This window comes from Trematosphaeria pertusa, assembly GCF_010094035.1.
Source record: "Trematosphaeria pertusa strain CBS 122368 unplaced genomic scaffold BU26scaffold_5, whole genome shotgun sequence".
Taxonomy (NCBI): domain Eukaryota; kingdom Fungi; phylum Ascomycota; class Dothideomycetes; order Pleosporales; family Trematosphaeriaceae; genus Trematosphaeria; species Trematosphaeria pertusa.
Genome location: NW_022987216.1, coordinates 233355 through 250466, shown reverse-complemented (window position 1 = coordinate 250466; position 17112 = coordinate 233355). Strand labels below are relative to the sequence as shown.

Genomic DNA, 17112 nt, shown 5'->3' with positions numbered 1-17112 from the left:
GCCGGTCCCAGCGGAGGACGAATTGCGATCCATCGTTTCTCCGGAGGATAAGGAACCTGACACACGACATGATTCCCGGGGCAAAAGGAAGGATCGTCCTTCGAAGGATACGCCGCACGCGCCGGGTCATAAGCCTGAGGAATCCTTGGCGAACATCGCACGACAGGCTACCCTTACGGTCCTGGATTTCCTGCACACTTTACCCTCAAATGATAGCCTTCCCTCTATATCTGGATACAAAGAATGCCCCACGGCTGGAGCGTCCTCAGCTGGTCGGCGGAAATCTTCCCTGCTCCAAGCGGCGGGTCGGTCAGAAAAAAGTCAAGCTCGAAAGCATGACAAAGATGACACTAAGAGAAGACACGACGAGAGCGATTCCAATGACGAGAAACCGAGGCTGCCACAAGATCTTGAGGTACAGGGCACTGATGGTGCACCAAACCAAAAATACGCTTGCCCCTTCTTCAAGAACAACCCCCACAGGTTTCGGCATGTCGTGTCATGCAGTTCGGGGTATTCTGACTTCTCTCGCCTCAAGTGAGTGGTCAAGCTTGCATTGGCCTGAAGGGCCACTAACCAACGACAGAGGCCATTTATCCAGGCAGGGAAGTCCGCATGAACTGCAAGAATGCGTCCGATGCCTTCGTGTATTCTCGACCGAGAATGATCTCGACAATGATGGATTTTGCGCCCAACAATGCGACGCAGCAGAGCCATACTACCCAGCCGAAGGAGTCGGTATGAGGATACGCAGAGCCCTTCCCAAAGCAAAGAGGGGGCCTAAGGCTGGGGCCTCTCAGGCTAGGGAAATAGAACAGTGGAACGACATATACCGAACGCTTTTCGGTCATGATGTTGAACTGCCATCATGTTGTCAGTACTCTGCGTTGGAAAGGCGGATCGCCGCTGACACTGCCAAGTTTACGAAGACGACGACATTGCCCGCAGCATCGACCCGGAACGTCAAGATGAATACCGATCAAGGCTTCTTCAGACCTTGCGTCGCCAGCTTCCAGAATCGCAATGGGAGGAGGTGCTGCTATACCACTTTAATAGCATCGTCTTAGCGGAGGCTGAACTCCTTAAGCAGAGGCTTAGTCCGGAAAAGGAGGCTCGCAGTACGCGTATTCTGCTTTCACGGCCTATATCTGTCGGACGGCCCAGAAGGACATCCCGCAACATAGAGACAGGTGCAGGAACCCAACGAACAGGATCCGCCACGGTGACTAGCCGGGAAGAGGATCCCGGTCAATCCGAATCGACCGCGATTGATATACCTTCGACGTGCTCGACCGATTCGCGCTCGGCGCCGTCAGAAAACATTGGAGAGTGTGGTGCGCCGCCAGCTTTCGATGATGGAGTCGATCCAGAAGACTGGACGTCACTTTTAGTGGAATCGTCGTACGACTCAGCCATGAACGACTCCATCAACTACACGGAGGAGCCGCAATTTCTGGCACAGGGCTATGATCACCCTTCCATGATAGGCTATATCAACAGTGCCCCATATACCGGCGCAGTTCCTAAAGACGGTATCGAACCCTACTTAGCGAGCAACATTTCCATGCCCGCTATGCGGGATGCATTTGACACGTTGCCTCCTCTCCTCCCCGGTCCGCCACCTCAACCAGCAATCCGCATTGTACAAACCGAGATGACCGCAGCTTCCTCAGTCAAACGCCGCAAACTCGAGATGGAAGAGCTGTGGCAGTCCGTGGCAGCCGTGGACCAGTTCACCATGGCTCTTGCACCTGAATCGCGAAAGACTGGTCCTTCTAGCAACGACTTGCCCCGGCCCAGGGATGTCATAGATCCCCTTTATGCCCCAACGCAGCTACCTGCTGGAGGCGAAATTGATCCCTTGGAGGGTTTGGACCTGTCACAATGTGGAGGTGGTCATTGCGAATTTTCAGGCGGGTTGGCCACTGCTCACCCGGGTAACCCCAATTCATCGGATAGTTCGGTGACGGCGCTGGACGACATGGAATTGTGCGGAGAGTTGACTTTCGCTGACCTGGATTCTCTTTTCAACTCGTACGGCTCAGCCTGATATGTGAACACAAACGGATGAGGTTGGAGTAAACGGAATACCTCACTTACCGATAACGGGTTGGCCGCTTGGTCGCATGAGTTCCGGAAGGTGGGCTCAAGTCTTTCGCGGTTGCTACCACGCCAGCACCTCGAACATCGTCGCCCACCCTGACAGGGGCATCGAGGTACGCGATAGTCTTTGAAACGAGGAGACTGATGGCGACGACGCGGGCGAAGGGATAACGGCGCTGTCTGCCTCCCTCGATCTAGAAGTCGGAGTGGAGGCTATTTCATTCAGAAGTACTACAAGGAGTGCGGCTTCTCAGGGCAAGCAAGGCTTCATCGAGGCCCCCGATATCACCAGGCCAGCAGCATCAAGCCCTCCTTTCTCCCTTACTACGGGATACGAAGGTGCTAGCCAAGATATACCTTGCAGAATGGAACAAGATTTCTCGTCTCAACCCAGTTCTGAGTCCCTTTCATACATCCAGCCTTTCACCCAAATCTCCGTCCATCTCTCACCCTCACCAGCCAGCACACGTTGCGGCATACCCTTTGCGGCAATCCGTTGCTTGCTCACTCGATTTTCGCGGAGAACAGAGCACGCGGCGCCCCTGTCCGCGGTGCTTTCTCGGAGCCGCCACTCTAGCGCCTGTTCTTCGGCTGTTCTAAACTCTCCACAACAACGCCAGTTTCCGTGCGCCGACGCCCAGGATTTGTTTCACTAGCGACCGGGTTTGCCTGATACGGTAATGCGGTCAGCATTCCTGAGATTCCTCAAGATGCCCTCTTCATGTATCCAATTAGAAGAGAGGATTTTGAGATGCACGCGTGAGTGTGAGTGCTAAAATTCCCCATGGGGCGTGCATACAGGCGCAGATCTGTCGACATCCCCGCACCAGGCTCAACCACCCAAACGTCATCGTCGGCTTTGGGACTTGGATGAACCGGGAAAGTCGCCACGGTCCCTGCGATGCTAGGGCAGCTTGGAGGCCGCGATGGAGACTCTTATATCTCAATTGGATCCACTTCGGACGGTGGTTCAATGGTAGCGGTGTACAGCGGGTCGCAACTGCCTCAAAGTTCACCGCAATTTCCCCCCAGGATTAAATTTTTTCTTCGGCTTGTTCGCAGCCCGGGAATAACTTTCCTTCTTCAACCAACATGAAGAAGTTCTACGGCCTCACAGGCCTTAAACTCAACATCGCCATCGCCATTGTGGCAGGCACTGATTTCGCCCTGTTCGGCTATGGTAAGTCCCCGGTCGTCACCGCGGCAGCCTCATACTCACGATAAACAGATCAGGGTGTTATGGGTGGCCTCCTCACGCTGCCCTCCTTCCTAGCTCACTTTCCTCAAATCGACACTGCAAACCCGCCGCCGGGAAGCAACCCCAGCCATGCCTCCAACATCCAGGGCATCACCGTCGGCGGATACACACTCGGCTGCTTCTTCGGCGCTGTCGCGACCATCTGGCTCGGTAACATGCTCGGACGTAAACGCACTATTTTCACCGGAAGTTCCATTATGGTCATTGGGGCCATCCTGCAGGCTTCTTCGTTTGGCCTGCCCCAGCTTATCGTTGGGCGATTGATTACGGGCTTCGGGAACGGCATGAATACGTCCACGTAAGTAGTGACCGGAGAGTAGAGGCAGCAGAGTTGACGAGACATAGTGTACCGACGTGGCAGGCTGAGACTTCCAAGTCCCATCGACGTGGGCAGATGGTCATGATAGAGGTATATTCCGGCTCGCCCCTAATTAGGACTCAACCTAACCACATCCTTCCAGGGCTCCCTCATTGTTTTCGGCGTCATGCTCAGTTACTGGCTTGATCTCGGCTTCTCCTTCCTCGAACCCAGCACCATCTCCTGGCGCTTCCCCATCGCCTTCCAGATTGTCCTCGCCCTCTTCATCCTCGCCACTATCCCGGGTCTCCCTGAATCCCCCCGATGGCTCGTCCTTAAAGGGAGGGAAGATGCCGCCCTTCAAGTGCTTTGTGCGCTTAGCGACCTCCCGCCCGAGGACAAGAAGATTCAGAGCGAATTCCAGGCCGTCAAGGATACGGTGTTTGAGATGTCGAGAGGAGGGTTCAAGGATTGCTTTAAGATGAATCGGAATCGGAACTTTCATCGGACGGCGCTGGCTTATGTCAACCAGATGTTTCAGCAGGTACGTGACCCCTAATGGCTTTGCTCTGTAACGAGTATTCTAACACTATAACAGATCAGCGGTATCAATATTATTACGTACTACGCCGCGACAATCTTCGAGCAAAACATCGGTCTTTCCGGCTTTCTCAGCCGCCTGCTGGCTGCTTGCAATGGCACGGAGTATTGGATGGCATCCTGGATCGCCATCTTTACCATCGAAAAATTCGGGCGACGTTCGCTCATGATCTTTGGCGCTGCAGGCCAGGCAGCATCGATGGCCGTCCTAGCCGGCACAACCAGTAAAGTCAGCACCGGTATGGGTATCACAGCGGCTGTGTTCCTCTTCGTGTTCAACTCTTTCTTCGCCATAGGCTGGCTCGGGATGACATGGCTATACCCCGCCGAGATCACACCCCTCAGCATCCGTGCCCCAGCTAACGCTATTTCCACGACCGCAAACTGGATCTTCAATTTCATGGTCGTAATGGTCACACCCGTTGCCTTCGCCAACATCGGGTACAAGACCTACGTCATCTTCGCCGTAATCAACGCCTTCATGGTCCCCTGCGTGTACTTCTTCTTTCCCGAAACCGCCTACCGCTCGCTCGAGGAAATGGACGAGATCTTCCACAAGACGACGAACGCGTTCAACGTGGTCCAGATCGCAAATGACTTGCCGCATCGCTACGATAAGCATGGCGAGCTGCTGATCAGCTACGAGGAGACGGAGGAGGCACATGTGATGGCTGAGAGGAGAAGGAGCAGTATTGCGGCCCAGGGAGGTATGCCGACGGGGATGATGAATGGTGTTAATGGAGTGGGGGATGAGGAGAAGGGAGCTAGGGAGTATAAGGAGTGAGAGGAATACACTGAGGAAGAAGTGTATAGGAGGGACAGGACGGGCATGGCTGAGGCATAGGCTTACATCACTCACTGCGAGGGCTTATATGCAGTCCTTCGTGCATAGCCTGGCCGCTAAGTACTTGTGGTCACTTTACATTCGTGTGCTTGTCTACATATATGCATTTCCATCGGTAATTGGGCAACGGAGCCTGAAGTCATATCAATCTAAGTCGAGGAGAAAAACTTACAGTCTGATGCGATTCCACCCTTCCCATCCAAACAAAAGCGCAGCGAGAAACCCCATTCGCCCCAGGCAGGGGTTAATCCCTCAACTAGAGCCGAAAGGCACAGAAACCCACCCCTCCCACACCTTCTTCTCCGCCTCCATAAACTCGTCCACCTCCTCCTGCATGCCCCCCATCTCAGCATGAGCGCCCTCCCCAACAGTCCCCCAGCTAACCGGCTTCACCACCCCATTCATATCCACCCTTTTCTCCTTCTTCTTCTTCTTCTCCTCCTTCCCTTCAGCCTTAGCCTTTATACCCCCACTCCCTTCCACATCACTCCCCTTCCCACGTTCCGCAGCAGGTGCTTCCCGCCGCATATACTCGCCAACCACCACCGCCTCCCGAGCCTCCCGCGCCTCCCGCCCCGCCTTCTCCCGCGCAATCTGCAGCTTCCTCAGCGCCAGCTTGCCCGCCCTCCGCACGCGGCGCGTGCCGGCGTCGAAGCGCGCCTGCACTGCTCCGATGACGCCGTGTGCGACGAGCGTCCCGTATTCTAAGGCCATGGGATGGGTTTCGGAAGCAGGGGCTGGGGCTGGGTGTGAGGAGGAGGGGATGAGTTTGTCGGTGTCTTGTGCGGGTTTGGGGAGGTAGATGGGGTGTTTGAAGGGATTTGTGGGAGGGGTGGGAGTGGGAGATGAGGGGAGTGGGGTGGGTGTGGAGGCGGACTGGAAGGGTCCGAATTCTTCCTCGTCACCATCGGGGGAGGAGGAGTAGGAAAGGGAGGACGAGGAGGGCTGGTACAGTGATGGTGCCGTTGGGATGCTAGGCCGGGAGGTGCTGGTAGATTCCTCTGCTTCGGCAAAGGGATTGTCAAGCAGTTCATCCACCACGGCAACTACGCGGTCATGCTGCGTCTGCAAGACAGTGGTAATCCATTCTTGCTGCGCGCTCTGGGCTTCCGCGGTATGAGCGGTGTCGGTGTTGGCCCAAGAGCCGGCTTGGGCTGGGTTGCTTGTGGGAGTGCGGGTGGACATGCTAGAGAGGTGTTTGTTCTGTAGTGAGTTGTGATGGAATGACGGGCATGAAGCATATGACGGTGAGCGGGGGTAGAGTTATAGAGAGCATGGAGTGGAGCACACAATGTATGTCATGCTTGGGAGGGGGAAGTAGTGGTAAACAATGCGGGGCGGCATACAATCTTCTCGTCTTGCGTGCAGGTCCTGAACGGACAATGCGAATTATTTCAAGCACGGGAAACAGACAGAATACTGGCCTGAAGTGGGAGAATGGAAGAAGTTTGGAGGTAGTAATTGCAAATGATGCGTGTTTACTCGAGGCTGGTTCTCGAAGGTCGAACGGCCACCTCGTGAATCGTGATGATGGATACGAAAACACCGAAAACCGTATGAATACCTTCACCTATCCCGGAAAACTTTTGCATGTGGAACCAAATGGTATTCTGCTGAATCTCTCCAATAGCTAATACCAGAGTCATGCGAAATCCTCAAGCTCTTTACGTCCGCAGAACCTCCCTTGCAGCGGGTTCCCTCTCGATCTCGTATTCGATCTCGCGACGTGGCCCCTTCGAGTCCTTCTTGGTGGGTTTCTTCTTCGGCTTGGGGGGTGGCCCGGTCGGTCGCTTGCGCTTCAGATTTGCGAGCGTCTTCTTGAGAGCCTCCACGTCCTCATCTTCGGACTCGTCCTCGCCTTCCTCGGTATCCGCAGCGCTCTCACTCTCCTCCTCTCCACTCTCCTCATCTTCATCCGGGCTTTGGCCTCCAATCCAATCCTCGAAGTCCTCTAGATCATCGTCCGACTCTCCCTCAATGTCGCTCACGTATTCGACTTCTGCACCCTCGTTTTCGAGTTCTTGTTCGTACTCGACTTCCTCGTCCTCCTCTTCTATACCCTCATCTAGGTCCTCGTCGCGTGTTGCACCTTCCTTCTCTAATCTGTCCCATCATCAGCAAACCCCTACGTCTGGGAGGAAGAATAGAGACTTACCCTCGCAAAACCTTCTTCCACACGTTAGGTTCCACATTCAAAGGCCTATCTCCATATGCTAAGGGGGGTATAGTCAGCAAGGTTCGGAGATCGGAGGATAAATTCAGGGGAGGGGATGAAAAATTGAGGCAGTTCTCTGAGCCCCGACTGCACTTACCACCAGAGCGTAAACGATCGATCAGCACACGCTCGATAGCGCGCTCAACCTTCGCGGCAGCAAGAGCCTTCCTTTCTCTCCCTTCTTCACGTCGTCGTACTTTCGGTGCTAACCTCGGAACGAGCTTCTCGCCCAAGCGCTCTTGCTCTTTTTCGAGCTTGCGTATTCGAATATTTACTTGGGTAAGTCTGGTTAAACGCTGCTTGTTCTTGTGCCTAAGTTGGCCTCCAGTTAGCCATCGTTCAAAGCCTATCCTGTATTTACTTACACAAGGAATTTAGGGTAGTATTTGAGGTGTTCGTCTACTAGTTCAAGGGCCTGGGTGTAGTTTCGCGGGAGCTTGATGCGTTCCCACTAATGACTTGTCAGCGGAACCGAAGTAGATCCTCCAATATGAGGGATGTTTACCCATTTGGAAGGCAGATGGCTCCTCTCGATGGCCTTGATGTACAGATAGAGGTTGCCGGTGGCGGGATCGCTTCTAATCGTAGCATATCGCGAGTTGGCCAAAGGACAGGACTGCCTGGAGCAGAAACCGCTGACTAGAGGCGGCCAAATTAGTTGGGTTCGAAAAGCAACAGCGAGCATGCCTCAGCAAGTTACACCAAACGGCGTTCATGAGACGATGTCCAGCATCCCGACCCGCTCGCGAAGTGCACCGGGAGCAGAGCACAACGCCGATAGGGCCCTAGTATATCCATCCTCGGATGCTGCTTATCCAAGCTCTAGTATGCGTACGCCCTCGTCCATCGACCCCGCTATGATTCACAAGGCCGCCAAGACACGTTCTAATCGTGAAGAAGGTTCGTAGCGCCGCCGAAGGATGCGTTTGGGTGGAATCCGGCTTTGGAAATCGGTCTACGCACCGTTGTGTTCGTTTCTGCAGAAGGTCTGGTCCTTCGTGGTCTTAAGCTTGAACGCACAGAAGTCAGTGCCAATGACTAAATCGGGGGCATAAAGTTAGCGCAGCTCATAAACTAAGGGGGTCATCTCCACGTCTTAGCCAAATACTAGCGACATCTCGCAAGACGCCACCTAGTGGTATTTCGAGATGTGAAGGCACTGACGCAAGACAACGAGTCCACCAAGGGATCTTACTGTTCCAGACGATGTCGTCGGAAGCCATAGCGGGGCGCAAAGTAGAGCTTTCGCAAGTTGGCGGATTGCAATATGGTCGTCGGTTTGTTGTTGGCTTCGAAGGTGGTTGTTAATAATTTTCCAGGTCCTCTAACTAGCGCGCCGCCAAGATTTCGGAGGGCCCATGCGCAATGCGGAGATCAGTTCGTCGCAAATCTCAACACCACCATGTCATCGCCAAAGCTGCTCTCGGAATGAGAGCGTCCATCTCGTCGCTGCAAAGAATCCATCAATTGTGCTCAAGAAGGGCAATTGCTTCCCTCGTCCGACCTGTTCAACTGCCAATTGAACGGTCGTGGCTCGCTCACCGCCATGGCGTCACACCACACAAACGGAGGCTCCTGAACCTTCCTCAGAGCCGCTCTTCTCATTTCACCATTTCGGATCCAGATGAGCCCACTATATATGCCCTTTCAACAGCTTCCGGAAAAGCCGCGATAGCTGTCATTCGCATCTCGGGTCCAGCATGCAGACAGGTACGGCTCCTCCCTAGTCGCCGGGCAAACCATTCTAAACCAGTCGCAAGATCTACGAATGCTTGTGTCCTTCAAACCCCTTTCCGAACCCTCGGCATGCCACGCTTCGCAAGCTCTATGCGCCGCATCTTCCTCCTTCTCCGGCAACGTTGCTCGACTCGGGCGCCCTTGTGCTCTACTTCCCAGCCCCGAACACTGTAACAGGGGAGGATGTGCTTGAACTCCATGTGCACGGCGGGCCAGCCATTGTCCGTGCCGTGTTGACTGCTATACCCCAATGCGCATCATCTCCTAGCCTTGGTGCTTTGGGTGCAACTCACCCCATCAGATATGCAGAGCCCGGCGAGTTCACCAGGCGCGCCTTCGCCAACAATCGCATGAATCTTCCGCAAATCGAGTCGCTAGGCGAGACTCTTTCCGCTACCACGGAGCAACAGCGCATGCTTTCGGTGCGCGGCACGACCTCCTCGTTAGCCGCGCGGTATGAGCGCTGGCGCATGCTATTACTCCAAGCACGAGGGGAGCTGGAGGCGCTGATTGACTTCTCCGAGGACCAGCACTTCGATGAGTCACCGGCGGCCCTTTGCGCATCTGTGGCGGATCAGGTGCGAGAATTGACCATTCAAATGGAAGCGCACATAGCAAACGCGGTCCGAGGCGAGCTCTTGCGAAGCGGCATTAGCGTTGCGCTCCTTGGGGCGCCTAACGCAGGGAAGAGCAGCCTGCTCAACCGCATCGTAGGCCGAGATGCCGCAATTGTCTCTCACGAAGCTGGCACAACCAGAGACGTCGTCGAGGTCGGCATCGATTTGGGTGGATGGTTGGTCAAGATTGGAGACATGGCTGGCCTGCGGAAGGCTGGCGTTGTCGGCGCCGATGTCGTTGGCGCTATCGAGCAAGAGGGCATCAAGCGCGCTAAGCAACGCGCGCTGGAGTCGAACGTCCTAATCGTCGTTCAAGACGCCACAGCCGAGATGGATCCCGAGGTCACGGAAACAGCACAGGAGTGTGTTGAAATGGGCATCAATGTCGTTGTTGCTATCAATAAGACTGACCAACTACCGGAACCACTACAATCCACCGAGAACTGGAAAGAAAAGTTACAGTCTGGCCTCGATATTCCTTCCGACCGCATATTCTTCGTCTCTTGCAGAGAAGCTGCTGTTCTCCCCGAAGTGCAACCTAGGGACCCCGGCAATATCCAATCATTCCTCCAAGGTCTGCTCCAAACTTTCAACGACATGACCGCGGCCTTGGTACCCGACTCAGAACCCGACCCGTGCATTTGGCAAGAGTCACTTGGTGCAACTGAGCGCCAGCGCGTCCTGCTTTCCGAATGCCTTTCTCATCTTGAAGCATTCCTGAGAGCCGTTCACGGCCGTCCTCCCGCCGAAGTAAATTTAGATGGCGCAGCCCCCACAAGTGGCCCACTTGGCCTAGGATTTGACCAGCCTGACCTAACGGATGAAGTGGACATCGTTGTGGCCGCTGAGTCGCTCCGCCTCGCTGCGGATGCGCTAGCCAGGATTACTGGGCGTGGAGAAAGTGGCGATGTGGAAGAAGTCTTGGGCGTTGTGTTCGAAAAGTAAGTCCGCCATTTGTTACTTAGCTGCATATCTCGGACAATGCAGATACATAACCACAACAACAACCCTTGCGGTAGCACGAGGATGTTTCGTTCTTTGAGCATCCATATCGCGCTTCTGGACCCCATACCAGTCGGGTACTACCTGACCGTGCCGCACACAGGCCAGCCACCGCCCTTTTTGCTGATGACATCCATCGGTTGAGGCGCTGCGGCAACGGATGCGGCACAGACAGTCACCCGGCAGTTTCCACTGTTCATTTGCGCACACCTCCGTCCCCACTCTCGTCTGGAGTTACTCCTCGCTTGAGTGCTAACCCGTTTTTCATAATTTAGGTTTTGCGTCGGAAAATGAGGATCGCATCACGAACCCCGCCAAACCATCGCTCGATCGCGCACAGGATATAAGGAGTATTGTTGTGGATTTGAGATACCGCCAGGGTATGAGATCGACCATGGGGAGCGCATACCGCCAGCTCAACCCAAAAAGACAAGAACGCGCAGTCTAAGAGCAAAGATTACAATTTGGGAAACAAAAGAACAAGATAACGCCAGAACGCGAAAGCGTCCAAATCCCCGCCAGCGCTCAGCGAAGAGCGATATTTCCACCGTCTATAACGCCATTGCCCTGGATATCTCGTCCGTACCGTGTCCGTAACCCGTTACCCGTTGCCCATAACCCATAATCATGTCCGTTGACCCAAACCCGCTCGCTGGAATGCTACCGACAAAAACGAGAACGAAATGACGAAACGACCGAAAGGAGAAGAAACCACAGATGCTGCGCTATGCTGGTAGAAGTACAGAGGATAATACACGGCCGAGGCCTGGAAGGAAATAAGACAATAGAAAGAAGAGAAGAGGCTGCTGACGGTGGCGTCAAGCGCGCCACCGTTCAACGCGCTTCTTGCGGAGCATTTTGAATGCTGGCCGAAGACGATGCGGTGGACCTTCGGTGGAGGGAGCCATGTGGCGTTTCGAGATGTGGTCTTGCTGAAGGCTTCAATCGGCTTCTCGAGTGTTGCTGGCTGCGGGATCACCCGCTGGGGATTTAGTTGTATCCGCCGCGACCCATGGTAACGGTGTGATCGCTGATGTTGTGGTGTTGGTAGGGCGCCTCTTGGCTTGGTGGATAAGGTTGAGGTGGTGGTTTAGTTGTAGCCTCCTTCTCGTCGTTAGCAAGCGCTTCTTAGCACACAGTGAGAGAATGGAGTAACATACCCCTGCCCATTGCAAGTGTAGTCTGGGTGAAGATGTCGAGGATCGCTTGACTAGCCGACACTGACTGGAGCCGGGTCGAGTAGGAGAAGATGGCGATGATGGTGGTGATTACGACGAGATTGTTGTAGCTGTCTGAGATGGGAGGAGTATGCTGAGTGTATGAGTCGAGGAGCGTTTATAGACTGAGACGGCTGTAGAAGGGTGTCGAAGAAGTTGATGACTGAAATGAGCAAGCGACTGACTCAAAGGAGATTCCCGAAGAATATAAAAGAAAACGGTGACTGAATGACTGATAGTTTGAAACTGAGCTGCCTGTTTACGGGTGCCCTGGCCAGGCATCTTTATACCAAGTGCGCTGCGCTCCCTCCACAGACGTTCCATACGGTGGGCTCGGGCTTCTGCCCTGGCAAGCCACGCTCAGGCATCTAGTCATCAGCACCCGGGCCCCCTGGACCCTGCTACCGCTCGGGGACGAGGCTTGGCCGCTCTGTACCGTTGCAGTATTCAGCATGCGACAGGAATAGGTAGAGCGCAGGCCGAGGGAGCTGGACTGGGGTGTGGCAGTGTGATGGTGTGGTGCAGGGGTGCCATGAGCCGCAGTGCACGGACGCCGAGCGGCGGCGGCGCGGCTGATGCTGGTGCTGGTGCTGCCCACTGGACCCTGTGATTATGGCAGCGACGGCGCTGGAGGGATGTGTGCTAGGGCAGGATTGAACGATAGGACGGAGATGGCCTGTATGGTTTGGTTGATTTGCGATTGTGAAAGACGGCACTGCTACTACCACGGCGTGGAGATGAGGAAGGCGCGGCCGCGTCATTCAGAGGTGCTGCCTGCCTCCCTCTCGCCCTCCACCCTCCCCCGCTAAGACACATATTCCTCTCTCGCCGTCCTCCAACTCCCCATCACGGGTCCAAAAGCGTGGGGTGCAGCATTGCAGGCTTTCCAGCGGTCCTCCTCCATCTCGCCCTCACAAGCGCTACACGCCCTCTCATTGGCCATGCTTGGATACGCGCAGCACAGTCATACATCATCATCCGCCATCATCGTGCCCCTGGACCCCGGCCGCTGCGACCCGCGAATGGGGAACTACGAGATGGCGGCGCCGCCTATCGTCCGCCATCCCGTCGCCGTTACACCGATTTCGCATTCCTTCTTCCTTTCTTTCCGTCCGGTCGACTTCGCGACGATCAACGGCAACCCCGTCGCCGCTTGGGGACGGGGATTCTTGGAAGACAGTCAATTATCGCGGTGCGACATATTTGTCAAGATCGCGATCAGGGACACCAGCGGGCCTTTGCGCGCTGTTGGACAGGATGGAACGCGAGGCCTGCCTTGCCATGTGCGGAACTTTAGTTGGGACGACGTTACAGCGCCGGCTACCTGTTTCGAGGATTCTGCGACATCACTACTGACGAATGAGGGCCCATAGACTACTGAGTGATAATTACGGGGAATACAGCGCATGGCGGAGCAGCAGAGGACTCAGAGCCTGAGAGGGCTCCAGCTCGCAAGCCATCGTGTCGAGCCCGACGACCGGAAAGACGACCGACCGTTGTGCCTACGTGCTGGGAGCGGAGCCGGGGACCAGTAGCATCGCATGTGAGCGCTCAGCGATTGTGCTGCACTCTGCACGATGTTCCTGAGTGGATCTCAATGCCCGCCAATTCCAGCCGGCACCGTTCGAGCGGAGCAGCTTCAGCTGGACAGCGGGCGCCGGCACGCCAGTGCGCAGTTCAAGCTCTTCGGCGCGTGTTCCGGATCGGAAAGGCTGCCGCTGCCACAAACACGAGCTTTCCGCAGACCCCAGTACTATTTTCTACGCTCCCGTGTTTGCGCAGTCCGATTCACCATGCGCTGCCTTGAGCCTGCTGAACCACAACGCCTGGAACTCTGAGTATTGCCCTTCACCGGACGCCAGGCAAATCGGCCACGGCCTTCATGTGAGAAGAAGGCAAAGCGAAGTATACGAGTGCAATTGGTGGTGTCCGAAAATAATATTCTCGATACTCACTACTCGAGCGCACGGGCCCCGGCATTCAACACTCCAATAAGCTTTCGGAAAACGACTCTCTTAACCCGTGATAAAGGCATACGCCAATAAAGCTCGCGTATGCACACTTACGAGCGAACCTATAGTGTTACAAATGTGCCGTTGCGTGGAAGACTGGGGCCTGCGTTGTCATCCTACTAGATGGAAGTTCAGTGCATCAAGGTCCCTGGCCCTCTCACATCATTTACTGACCACGAGCATTACGTTTCTCTGCGCAGATCATCCCGCCGTCGGGATTGAGCCTCTTTCGTGTGACCACACGCCACGAGGTGTATTGCATATGCAGTATGCATCCGTCCCGACTACGTGGGAAGGGAATCGATTAGCAACTCAGTGTACCACGGGAGCCCCTGAGCGAATCTATCTTTGGGGGCCGCAGGACCCGTGACAGCGAGGAGCGCAACGCAGGGGAAGATGCCTGGCAAGGCAAAGGAGTCCCCTAAGACAGATGGCATTATCGTGCGGAAGCGAGTCGGCAGTGACGGGTTTATTGAATCGATAAGAGAGGCTGCGCAAAAAGGAACCCTTCCGCGAATGGAGCGCAGACGCAGCATCTCACAATGAAAGATTCGAAACGTTGCCCTCCGCAAGCCTGCCGCAAGCTTCCGTTCACCAGTTCACCAGGCTTCAGCCTTTCACACTTGCGCCATCCCTTCGGTGCCCCTCTCAAAGACCCGACAAAAGGCCACGGCTGCAGGAACCCTCCGCAGCTCCACACACATCGGAGTGCAGCACACCACCCTCCAAAAATAGGTATCCGATCTAGCTGCTAGACGCGATAGCCGCGGCTAGACTGGGCCTCCCTGGTCGTAGGGCTGACCTCATGGCTGTGCCGCAGCATTATCTCAGCCATTTGCCCAAACCGGTAATGGCGCATGGAAAAGCTGAAGTCCCCTCATTGGAGGAGGGTGTGGCAATTAAGCCTATTATTATGCAGAGTCAGCAGCTACGCTTTCCTTTAGCAGGTGTATTTGTGCGATTAGCTAAAGGGACGGTCTGGAAGAGGGCTATTTTGGGGTCTGAAGAGTTACTGCTTTCGGATGGGATGCGTGAATGCCTCAGGTTTCTGGGCCGAGCGCTTTGAAATCCACGACACCTCATCTACTATACTGAAATTCCGGAAACTTGGCCCCATCTTGCGATTCGAACGGCGACCCTTCATCTCCCCTTGGCTCGCCCTGTTAGCCTTGCGCAATGCCCTTCTATTCTCGCAAACCCCTTTACCCATCCCGACTCGGTTTTACTTTCTTGCAGACCCACTATCGAAGCCACGTCAGACACGTCCCCTTCTTCGGGAGCCACGGAAGCGTAACGAACAGGTGTTCCATCGGCTCTTTCTCGGTTCCTTCCGTCGCACATGGCGTCCCACCCGAATACCAAAATAAAGGCCGAACATGTCGCTTCCTCGGGGCGAGAACCTGTAACACATTACACAAGGCTTTTTCGTCCCGCCCGCCGGCCACTGCGCGTTTCTGCGCAAAAAGAGTTGACTCACTGTTATGCCTTACGCGCACAGAAGAGTCATTTGCATGCGGGTTCGACTCATTTGTTGCACGTGCCTGAGCATTTTCGTCCGATGCACTTCCCTGCGTCGCGAAACCCCCAACCCCATGCATTCGACCATTTTCGCAATGTTTCACGACGTCTTTCGTAAACTATCGATCGCACGATCAATACCAGCGTTGACCACGAAGGGGCAAGATGTGCGAAGCAGCTAGGGCTTTCCGAAGCGCGAATCACAAAAACCCCGCTTTTTGGTCAGCAGCCTCGTCGAAGATTGGAAATACAGCCTCGCGATGTTCACGTAAGGCAGTAAGGCTGAGACGACTGGAGCACTAGCTCTGCACCATGTTCCATGGAGACATAAAACTGCTGATCACTGACCTAGTTTAGAATTCCCGAGTAGTTACAGCCGAGCGAGTTTGTCATCATTTTCGATCGCGGACCACGATAAGCGGAGGCTGTTTGCGATCGCGTTGTGCGCCAAGGTGAGTCTGTGCGGGATACTCCAAAGCGTAAGTCATCGTAGACTAATTCTCAGGGTCCTTCCAAGAAGGTTGAAGCCTTGGGGATGAAACGCTGCGACCCCGCGCGGCTCGGCGTGTCCGAGCTCTATGCCTTGATGCCTCGCGCTCTAACATCCTCGACCATAATGCCGCTTTGAGTCATTTTGATGCGAGAGATCTTGAGGTGGCATTCGATGACATGGATGTAAAGAGATGGAAGGCCTTGTGACTGATCAAGCGTGTTAGTGCGTACATCCGACTTCACGGCTTCACCGGAGATCAAGATCTAGTGACTCCATGGGCGATTCGTTGGATCGCACGGACGTATGCACAGTGGCAGGCATGGCGGAGAGAGCATGGCGACGTCGAATGCTGCGAAGAAATTGCCTTTGCATGTGGAAGGCGCAGCATTGTGAAGGCGAAGGAAATGGAATGTCTTCTCCGTCGCTTTCAGAAGTTGTCCGGTCTGCGCAGGCAACTGTCCCCTTGGAGCAGCAATTTTGTCCGAGAGATGTGTATCCCTGTGAGCCTCTAGCGCCATTCTTGCGTGCCGTAACACGAGATCCGCCGCTCCATCCTACCTCTCCGTCAGGACCTCCTCTCGTCCGTACTGGACGCGGGTGGTTTCATGGCATTCACATCACGTAGGTCGACAGTTCAGTGGTTCACTGAGCCCAGAGCAGTGTACGTATTCGACTTTACAAGAGCTCTGCCGTGCGCAATGGACATGGATACCGGACGCTCAAGTAAACGCCATATGCGATGTGGGGCATACAGGAGGCACGCTGGAAGTCCGAGTAAGTGTTTCTCCAGGGAGATAATAGCTCATCAAATCTCGCAGCTTCTCGGGGTCCAAAAAAGGAGAAGTACTCTACAAGTATCCTCATAAAGCCCTCAGGTGCCTGAGTCATGATTGCCATATCCGTCTCGGTTCGCCATGCGCTCACGCTCGCGACTTTTGACAAACACTTCTACCACATCGCATCACTGCAACGGCCCGTCCCGCACTACATCTCTACAGGCCGTCGCACCTAGCTTATTGACCCGCCTCCACTCAGTCTGTGGCTCCTGTATTTCAGGCCCCCTCTCAGCACTGATCACAGTCATCTGGCGGCCACACACGCCCGAAGAGCTAGACGCTCTTAACGCCTCCGCAGCAGCACACGGCCCCCTAAGTATACCTCGGGCGGTCAGCTGTCTCAAATATAGTGCTTAGACGTT

General features: G+C 54.9%; 7 protein-coding genes across 7 annotated transcripts; 5 read left to right on the top strand and 2 right to left on the bottom strand.

The window, feature by feature from the left end:
* The first annotated feature begins 546 nt into the window (after positions 1-546).
* On the top strand, positions 547-2259 carry BU26DRAFT_266086 (uncharacterized protein). Its single transcript, XM_033821311.1, has 2 exons — positions 547-870; positions 921-2259. Exons 1-2 carry the CDS (start codon positions 741-743, stop codon positions 2048-2050), a joined length of 1260 nt encoding a protein of 419 aa, XP_033685566.1. The 5' UTR covers positions 547-740; the 3' UTR covers positions 2051-2259.
* Positions 2260-2977: 718 nt separating this feature from the next.
* On the top strand, positions 2978-5282 carry BU26DRAFT_266037 (general substrate transporter). Its single transcript, XM_033821310.1, has 5 exons — positions 2978-3283; positions 3332-3659; positions 3707-3770; positions 3823-4203; positions 4258-5282. The coding sequence occupies exons 1-5, from the start codon at positions 3196-3198 to the stop codon at positions 5041-5043; spliced, it is 1647 nt and encodes a 548-aa protein (XP_033685565.1). The 5' UTR covers positions 2978-3195; the 3' UTR covers positions 5044-5282.
* Positions 5283-5355: 73 nt separating this feature from the next.
* BU26DRAFT_591433 (uncharacterized protein) lies at positions 5356-6288 on the bottom strand (the record flags this gene model as incomplete). Its single annotated transcript, XM_033834799.1, has 1 exon — positions 5356-6288. One exon carries the CDS (start codon positions 6286-6288, stop codon positions 5356-5358), a length of 933 nt encoding a protein of 310 aa, XP_033685564.1.
* Positions 6289-6629: 341 nt separating this feature from the next.
* BU26DRAFT_517391 (Mak16 protein) lies at positions 6630-8600 on the bottom strand. The gene is made up of 7 exons (XM_033828567.1): positions 8514-8600; positions 8282-8356; positions 7824-7957; positions 7684-7769; positions 7416-7630; positions 7259-7316; positions 6630-7206 (listed from the first exon to the last, which is right to left on the bottom strand). Exons 1-7 carry the CDS (start codon positions 8539-8541, stop codon positions 6768-6770), a joined length of 1035 nt encoding a protein of 344 aa, XP_033685563.1. The 5' UTR covers positions 8542-8600; the 3' UTR covers positions 6630-6767.
* Positions 8601-8746: 146 nt separating this feature from the next.
* Positions 8747-10617, top strand: BU26DRAFT_423988 (P-loop containing nucleoside triphosphate hydrolase protein; the record flags this gene model as incomplete). Its single annotated transcript, XM_033823540.1, has 2 exons — positions 8747-9028; positions 9079-10617. The coding sequence occupies 2 exons, from the start codon at positions 8747-8749 to the stop codon at positions 10615-10617; spliced, it is 1821 nt and encodes a 606-aa protein (XP_033685562.1).
* A 1886-nt stretch (positions 10618-12503) lies between these two features.
* BU26DRAFT_591431 (uncharacterized protein) lies at positions 12504-13854 on the top strand (the record flags this gene model as incomplete). The annotated part of the gene is made up of 3 exons (XM_033834798.1): positions 12504-12528; positions 12629-13174; positions 13295-13854. 3 exons carry the CDS (start codon positions 12504-12506, stop codon positions 13696-13698), a joined length of 975 nt encoding a protein of 324 aa, XP_033685561.1. The 3' UTR covers positions 13699-13854.
* BU26DRAFT_265701 (uncharacterized protein) lies at positions 13839-14359 on the top strand. Its single transcript, XM_033821309.1, has one exon. It carries the CDS (start codon positions 13980-13982, stop codon positions 14271-14273), a length of 294 nt encoding a protein of 97 aa, XP_033685560.1. The 5' UTR covers positions 13839-13979; the 3' UTR covers positions 14274-14359.
* The last annotated feature ends 2753 nt before the right edge of the window (positions 14360-17112 follow it).

Coding starts and splice junctions, on each gene's coding strand:
- BU26DRAFT_266037 (XM_033821310.1), top strand. CDS start 3,196: ATGAAGAAGTTCTACGGCCTCACAGGCCTTAAACTCAACATCGCCATC. Junction 3,660..3,706: donor AACGGCATGAATACGTCCAC/GTAAGTAGTGAC, acceptor GACGAGACATAG/TGTACCGACGTGGCAGGCTG. Junction 3,771..3,822: donor GGCAGATGGTCATGATAGAG/GTATATTCCGGC, acceptor ACATCCTTCCAG/GGCTCCCTCATTGTTTTCGG.
- BU26DRAFT_265701 (XM_033821309.1), top strand. CDS start 13,980: ATGTGCCGTTGCGTGGAAGACTGGGGCCTGCGTTGTCATCCTACTAGA.
- BU26DRAFT_266086 (XM_033821311.1), top strand. CDS start 741: ATGAGGATACGCAGAGCCCTTCCCAAAGCAAAGAGGGGGCCTAAGGCT. Junction 871..920: donor TGATGTTGAACTGCCATCAT/GTTGTCAGTACT, acceptor GACACTGCCAAG/TTTACGAAGACGACGACATT.
- BU26DRAFT_517391 (XM_033828567.1), bottom strand. CDS start 8,541: ATGGCTTCCGACGACATCGTCTGGAACA. Junction 7,958..8,281: donor CTGCAGAAACGAACACAACG/GTGCGTAGACCG, acceptor GGCCGCCTCTAG/TCAGCGGTTTCTGCTCCAGG. Junction 7,631..7,683: donor TACTACCCTAAATTCCTTGT/GTAAGTAAATAC, acceptor AGGCCAACTTAG/GCACAAGAACAAGCAGCGTT.